The following is an 8551-nucleotide window of genomic DNA, read 5'->3' as shown; positions in this document are numbered from 1 at the left end:
GAGCAGAGCTAATTTGCATTTAAAGCGACATGCAATAGACCAATTTGGAGTAGACGTCACAGTTACGTCACTTGCAGCTGCGCGCGCATAGTGGTGGCAGAAAAACACTGGGAACAATTGGAAGGAAACGGGTAAAATCCATAGAATAAGAGAAAAAATGTATTGTTGTGCCTTTGGATGACAGAATCGGAATGAAAATAAATTTTATATAAAACTGTCGTCAAAGACGCCATTTGAAGCTAAACGCAGACGTTTCACAATTTTGCGAAAACTCCTGATATAATCAATGACTTACTACACAATCAATCTCTTATTTTCACCGTATGTATGCCTTTTTCTCGTTATAATAGCAAGATCTTGCGAGCATGTAGAACTCCGTAAACTTGTGAAAACAAAAACTAGTTCAGAGCGGATTCTGACTGACCTACAGTAAACACTGCTGATTGGCCATTAGGGGCTTTCGTAATGGAGGAACCTTTTCATAAGCCATTTCTCCATACCAAGTACGCAAGGTTCGGACTTGCATCCTTGGTAGTTCGGACTTGGCAAGTTAGACTCGGGAGGACGCCGCAAATCCAGTAATTCTGCAAATGGAACAGCAGCGCACTTGATAACATCACTCAGCTCGCCTTGGCTACTCCGCTTATCGTCACTGTATTTATATTTACAATAATATGAAATATGGTATCAAACACCACTGCCTCTTTTCAGCTCAGAACTCAAAACAGCTCAGATCACACCGTCCTCCATTCACCGGTTGTTGATGTTTGTAAATGCCGCACATAAAGGCTTCAGAGTTCCAGCTTCCAGTGCCAATACAACCAGTAAAACAGCCCAAGGGAGAAATTGGTTCTCTAGGGACCACCCTGCTGGCTAGCTCCTAGAACTGAGTTCCTAGAACTACGTGGTGCGAAAGCCCCTATTGATTTCAATAGAGATGCCTGTGATTTGCTACAAACGCTGCAAAACCAGAGCGTGCACAGAAAAACACACAGGAGCGTTTGAAAGCGGTTGACTTTGAGTGTGTACAGAATTGAGTTGGTACTACTGGTACTGTAAAAAGATCCCCTGCAAGAAGAAGAAAATGGAGAATGTTACCACCAGTCTTACCTCAGTTTTTCCAGCTTACAGTGAGGATCCTTCAGTCCATCAGAGAGCAGCTTCACTCCTGATGCTCCTAGTTTATTCAGTGACAGATTCATATTTCTCATGTGTGAGGGGTTTGATTTCAGAGCTGAAGCCAAAGCACCACAACCTTCATCTGTAACACCACAATCCATCAACCTGCAGAGATTGAAGATGCATGGTGAACTGATACAAGCTGCGACTACAGAATAAAATGTAAAACATTCACATAAACATCATTACAGGACAAACAGTCCTAATCATGCAGCATCTACTGTACAAAAAAAAAAAAAAAAACACTGTTAAAGACACTGTTGCTGTTTGCTGTCAGTTTTGATCCCAGTCACATTCATACACTGACCTCTACAATCATCAGCTCTTACACAGACACACAAAAATCTCCTCAGGTGCTTTAGTAAGCACTCTCCTGCTGACTGTCAGTGATGGGATTTTGTGGAAATTTAACCCTTTTGTTGCTTTGGTAAGATGCATGCTAAAGTCAAAATCATGTTCATGTGATCATGTTTTATCAGTGTAGTGATTGTTGTCAGTCTGACTTACTGAACTAATTTGGATTCTTTAACCACAGGCAGCAGCTTCTGAAGAACTTCATCTGCTGTATTTTGGGATCCAATAAACAGTTTTAGTTTGAAAACATCCATCCTCTGCTCTGATGTCAGCAACACATAAACCAGAGCTGACCACTGTGAAGAGGAGAGTTTGGTTTCTCTTATTTTTCCAGATTTCAGATAATCTTGAATCTCCTGCATCAGTGAATCATCACCCAGTTCATTCAGACAGTGGAACAGATTGATGGATCTCTCTGGAGAGAGATTCCTCCTGATCTTCTGCTTGATGTACTCAACTGTTTCCTCTTTGTTGTAGGAGCAGCTTCCTGTCTGTGTCGGTAGTTCTCGTAAGAGAGTCTGATTGGACTCCAATGAGAGACCCAGAAGAAAACGCAAGAAAAGGTCCAGATGTCCATTTTTACTCTTGAAGGCCTTTTTCACAGCTCTCTGATGCAGCTCAGATAATGAAACATGTAAAGCCTTCTTTAAATGCTTCAAAGGACTAGAAGACAGAGTAATAAACACATTTCTGTTTTTTTTCATAAGGAACAGATGTGCATATAGTGCTGCTAGATGTTCTTGGATGCTCAGATGAACAAAGCAGAAGACTTTCCCCTGAAACAATCCAAACTCCTCTCTGAAGATCTGAGTGCACAATCCTGAGTACACTGATGCTTCTGTCACATCAATGCCACACTCTCTCAGGTCTTCCTCATAGAAGATCAGGTTGCCTTTCACAAGCTGCTGAAAAGCCAGTTTCCCCAGTTTGAGGATCATATCTTCATCTTTGACTTTCTTCTCATAGTCCTTCTCATGTCTGATGTTGGTCTGAATGATCAAGAAGTGTGTGTACATTTGAGTGAGAGTCTTGGGAATCTCTCCACTCTCTGCTTGACTCAACATCTTCTCTAGAACAGTGGCTGAGACCCAGCAGAACACTGGGATGTGGCACATAATGTGGAGGCTCCTCGAAGACTTCAGGTGTGAGATGATTGTATTGGCCAGACTCTGATCTCTGATTCTCTTCCTGAAGTACTCCTCCTTCTGTTGATCATTGAAGCCTCGTACCTCTGTCACTCGATGGACACACTCAGAGGGAATGAGATCAGCTGCTGCTGGTCTGGAGGTGATCCAGATGAGAGCAGAGGGAAGCAGGTTCCCCACAATGAGGTTCATCAGCAGCACATCCACTGACACTGATTCACTTACATCACACAACCTCACATCGCTCTGAAAATCCAGAGACAGACGACACTCATCCAGACCATCAAAAATGAACAACACTTTATATTCATCACTGGATATTTCTATTTCTTTGGTTTCAGGGAAAAAGATATGAAGAATATCTGAAAGACTGAGTGTTTTGTCCTTCATCAAGTTGAGCTCTCTGAAAGGCAGTGGAAATATGAGCTGGACGTCCTGATCCTCTTTCCCTTCAGCCCAGTCCACAATGAACTTCTGCACAGACACTGTTTTTCCAATGCCAGCGACTCCCTTTGTCAGCACAGTTCTGATGGCTTTGTCTTTACCAGGTAAAGGTCTAAAGATCTCATTGCATTTGATGGCTGTGTCCTCTGTTGCTGCTCTCCTGGATTGTGTCTCAATCTGTCTCACCTCATGCTCATTACTGATCTCTCCACTCTCACTCTCGGTGATGTAGAGCTCTGTGTAGATCTCATTCAGGAGTGTTGGGTTTCCCTGCTTTGATGTTCCTTCATACAGACACTCAAACTTCTTCACCAGATTTGATTTGATTGTGCTTTGGGCCAGTTGAGAGTCACTGAGAGAAAGATTAAAATAAGAGATTACAACATGAATTAAAGCGGTAAAATTGACAGTAATTTAAAGTGACACCTGCTAATCTAATGATGTCATTATCCACTGGATACAGTGTTATGTAGCAGAAGCATAGATGTTATCACATATATAGCATTTGGTCCAAGTGGAAAAAAGTAATACAATTTTCTATCTAGGTTAAACCTAGAAATGTTGTACCTCAGATTTGATTGGTTTTTCCCATTAAATATTACTGACCTTCCCATAGATGCTTCACTCTTCATGGACACACAGCTGTGCTTCGTTGCGTTTGATCTCTGCCTGTAAAATTGACTTTAAAAGAATAGAAAAGTGTCTACTTAAGCAGATATTCAGTTAGGCAGAAGCACATCAAGGCAATGAGTACATATTCATTTCCCAAATGTTGACATGAATAATTTCTGTTTATTATATAAAGCCAGGCTGAATTATAATATGAAAAAGCATGAAACTGAATGAAACATGTGACTAATAAGACAGAATGTTGATCAAAACTCCTTTGGGGGTTGGTCAACCATGCAGAGTTTCCTGAACCACATTCCGTAACAGAAACAGAGTTTAATAAAATACAATATATATACATACATATATATACATATACATATATATATATATATTATATATATATATATACATAAAATACAATATATTGAGACAATACAATATATATAAGAGAAAGTAATTAATTACATTTTACATGTAGATAAACTAGCATAGAGAATCTATCTACCTATATATATATATATATATATAGACAGAAAAGTTGTACCTCAGATCTGTTGATATGTGTTTTTCTTCAAATGTTATTATGTTGTCTTTAGAACGGTCACTGTTCATGGACACATGCCTATAAAAACATATTAAAAAGAAAAGAAAAGAGACAAAACGATATAGAGAACGAACTTAAATTAATTTTACATGTAGATAAACCTAGCACAGATCATTCATACCTATCTATCTAGACAGAAAGGTTGTACCTCAGATCAGTTGATGTGCGTTTCCCTTTAAATGTTAATATGTTGTCTTTAGAACAGTCACTCTGCATGGACACACGTTTGGAATCAAGTGAGTTTGATATCTGACTGTGGAACCAAAATTAATAGAACAAAGACAATAGAAAAAAGATAATAGAATAAAGACAAGAATTAGTTGATTTCACATGTCATATCATTCTTCTGTCTATACAAGAGAAGCTTTAGAAATGTTGAAGAATTATAACACTGCACAAGGATGATGTTACAGAGATAACAGCATCCTAACTCATAAGTAGGAATATGAGAAAAGCACTCAGAATATCTTATCATTAGCCTATGGCACAACTACCATATTATAAGACATACAGTGTATCTTCTATAACATTATGATCATATAAAGATTTTGATGTACCTGCATCCTGGAGAAAAATCTCCATCGCTGAATGTTTCTTTGTCTTCCATGATTCATTAAGTCTGAATGAAGCTGCACGTGTATGTCTGACGAGTCAGAAACACTGACAATGTATTTAAATTGTTAATTTACTTGAACTTCACACCTGAATATTTTTTCTAACGTGTTTCCCAGTTTGTTTACAATTTGTTTATTTAAATGTTTAATTAAAATGATTAAATTAAATAAATACGAGTGAAAAGAATAAGCATTTTTTTTGTTTTGTTTTCGAAATTGTGGCTTCTACAACATTTGGATGTTTAAAAGTGATGTTTCCTAATTTGCACTGATACACAAGAATATATGGCCTACATCTCCACCAATAAGAACATTTGACATAAGAAATCTTTGTTTAAATACTTAATTTTTAAGTTTTTAAAATACCTTCTTATAATAGTTAGTTTAGTTAACGAGGAAGTCAAAAGCAGCTCACCTGACTAATGCTCACTCACTCTGATCAAAATCACACAGGTTCCCAACATGTTCGCAGTTTCTCATGGACTGTTTCATCATGTAAATTCCTGCATAGGTAACTACAAATTTTACTATTTAACACGATGCTCGGTTTGTCCCGGTGTAAAATGGCGCACAGTAGAACTCTCAGAATGCTTTCATTTCTGGTAGCAAATGTTGCCAGACTTGTTTGGAGAGAATGCAGCTTATCCAGTTCATAAAAAATTCTGTTATGAGAAAGACACCAGTACAAGTTTTATTTACTTCCCATTTAGAGAAGATTTTGTGATTCTCTTTCGACAAACAATCATGTTATACAAGCTCAAATAGGAGATTATTAGTGTGGGAAAGGCTTTATGAGTTTTAAGCATAAGAAGCCGACCTCATACGTCATCCGCCCGGAGCTGCTTCTGTGTACAACTGTTGGCGCAAGCTACATTAACTCTTTAAAGTCTATTGGTTTTGAGCAACTCCCGCGTCTCCTCATTTCCTCATTCCCTTGCTCCCCATGAGAGTGTGACAGGAATAGGGTATAAACAGGGTACTGGATAAAATAGGGCCTGAAAAGTCTTTTTTATAAAAAATTGAATTCACACACACACACACACTCACACTCACACAGAATAATAATAATAATCACAACATCTTATCTGTTTTAATGTTAATCTGTGGAATGTTCTTCACATCAACACACCTATAGGAGGAGAAAATGAGATGATTTCCACAGATGACAGCAGGTATGTGTGTGTATGACTGTGATAGTGAATGTTTCTCAAACTCTTTGTGGTAGACACGGAGACAGGGCAGTCGAGCAATGGTGTCCCCCTGAAGCATGTCATCCAGACACGAACACTCACCAGAGTCCCGGGACAAAACATCATCTACAGAAAGAGAAATCATCACAACATCACTATCAGCATCAGAGCTATTACACAACAACAACAAAATCAGCATTAAAAATAGTGCAGGAAAGAAACAGTTTGTCAGTGGAGCCAATAGCTAGTCATGAAATAAAATGTTATATTCAAGCTTTTGGCTATTTTTTCAGTACCTTCAACTCTGTTTGAGAGCACAAAATTGTAGAAACAGGCCAATGATTTAACTGGATAGATGTGTGATAGTGAAGGTTGTTCTTACTGTTATAATGGAGTCTGGGTTTGAAGAAAAACATGACCAAACAAACATCTATTTCATCAAAACAGACAAACTAGACAGTCAAACTGGATATTTAAATCCTGATGAAACAAACAGAACAGACAAAAGTCATGCATAACCTAAATCATCTTTTTATCATTTCCTTTTTCTGCATTTAATCATGTATGCCAATTCAGAGATCACACTTATTTATTTCTTCTCAGTATGCAGAAAGATCACATAAACCACATGGACAACACAAACCCTAATTATGTTTCCTGCTAGTAAAATCAAAAGCCCCAAATCACTACTAAGGACCTGCAGGAAGATTCAACAGGACAGGAGTAGTGCTGCACCGCTCTACTGTGTTGTATTGCTTGCACAAACATTACCTGCATGGAAAAGTCTTGGAAAACCTTACCTATGTTTTAATTACAAAACCCATGTCTGAGATCGGCCAAACACACACACACACACACACACACACACACACACACAACTCTGTATAGCTATCTTTGCGAGGACATTCATTGAGACAATGCAATCTCTAGCTCCTAACCCTAACCCTACCCATCAGAACTAAGTGCCTCAACCAAACCCTTACCCTAAACCTACCCTTTACCCAATGATAACCTGACACCTAACACCAAGTCTTGACCCTCAAACAGGCCTTTAAAGGGGTCTCAGAAAGTGAGGACTGGCCAAAATTTTGAATTCACTCTGATGGTCTAAAACTCAAACCGACCCTCACAAAGATAGCTGTACAAGTGCACACACACACACACACACACACACACACACATACTTAGATAAGCCAGAGCTGCCAGTGGCACAGGCCTTTACTGAAAATACTAGTGTTCTAATCATTTTGGCCACCACTGTATAATAAATCTATACATATAAATTATAAAGCCAAAGTTTTATTTTCATTTTCACCCAAGTTCTGTAGTTAATGTACAGTAGACATTAACCATTCCAAAGCGATCTTAATTTAAATAGCATAAACATTTAAGAGTATTAAATGCCTGTATTCACTACTCAGTCTCTACTGTAGCTCCCGTGTCCTATTTCCACAATGCATCGCGCTGTAACATCACGTTCCAATTCTCTATAGGCCATAAACATATGTGCCTGACTTGTTTCATAATTATCATGATAAGTGACAATGAAGGGTCTCTTCTTCATTTGAATGTTTATCTCGTCTCATTCTTCATCTAGGTTGTGTGTTTAGGGGCTCAACAGAACGGCTTGACTCAAAACTACATACAGAAGCTTCTGGCACTGGAGACAAACAACTACAGCGGCACTTCCATATAGGATCAGATTACAGACATCCAGAAATTACCTGCAGAAAACATCAGTTTGTTATTAAACACTACTGTAGATTCAAATGTTTCAGCAGAATCAGTGGAAGCAGAATGTTTTGAGGGTAAACATCTGAGACAATGCCATGACAATTTATATAAAATAAAACAAAGATTACAAAAACGTAAAATCATTTAACTTTACTTTCAAAGTGCAAATTGTTTTTTTTTTAAGTAAATGAATCACTATAAAAGGCATAAATTTTAACCCACTCTGGTTTGAAATCTATTTTAATAAGGACTGAACAGAAGATACAGATATTGTCACAAACAACTGACAATATTATTATGTAAAATGTGGTGCCAGAACAAATGTCAGTTCTGAAGAAACAAACAAAAGTTTTCTTTGTTTGACTTTGGATCAAGGATTGGATCGTTCCGTAAAGTTACACAAGCACATGCGTGTGTGATGATCGCTATGGGTTTGTGTTTGTTGATTCTGTTGAATGTGATGTCTGTCTGTAGTGTCTCTTTATTCACCATCAGCTGATCCAGAGAAGATCAGACTAACATTTTTAATCTGAAAGTAAAACACAGAGAGTCAAATGTGTGTGACATTACTGCAGTATCCATGTTAGAAGAACTAAAACAAACTACTGTATTTGCATTATATGTCAATGATAACAAACAAGCATTATCTTGCATTGTTATTCGCTGCTGTGATAA

At 38.0% G+C, this 8551-nt stretch overlaps 1 protein-coding gene across 1 annotated transcript in view; it reads right to left on the bottom strand.

The window, feature by feature from the left end:
- Positions 1–4585, bottom strand: part of LOC107655115 (protein NLRC3-like) — a 26434-nt gene extending 21849 nt beyond the window's left edge. Inside the window, exons 1-5 of the mRNA XM_016442533.1 lie at positions 4487–4585; positions 4279–4356; positions 3729–3803; positions 1687–3474; positions 1111–1284 (exon numbers count right to left, since the gene is read on the bottom strand). Coding sequence (XP_016298019.1) covers positions 1111–1284; positions 1687–3474; positions 3729–3803; positions 4279–4356; positions 4487–4554 — 2183 coding nt within the window. The 5' untranslated portion in view covers positions 4555–4585. The remainder of the gene's footprint in view (positions 1–1110; positions 1285–1686; positions 3475–3728; positions 3804–4278; positions 4357–4486) is intronic.
- Positions 4586–8551: the final 3966 nt, after the last annotated feature.

The sequence above is a fragment of the Sinocyclocheilus anshuiensis genome, unplaced genomic scaffold (genome assembly GCF_001515605.1).
Source record: "Sinocyclocheilus anshuiensis isolate Anshui unplaced genomic scaffold, SAMN03320099.WGS_v1.1 scaffold515, whole genome shotgun sequence".
Lineage (NCBI taxonomy): Eukaryota > Metazoa > Chordata > Actinopteri > Cypriniformes > Cyprinidae > Sinocyclocheilus > Sinocyclocheilus anshuiensis.
Note: the sequence above shows the minus strand (reverse complement) of the source record. Positions and strands in the feature narration are given on the sequence as shown.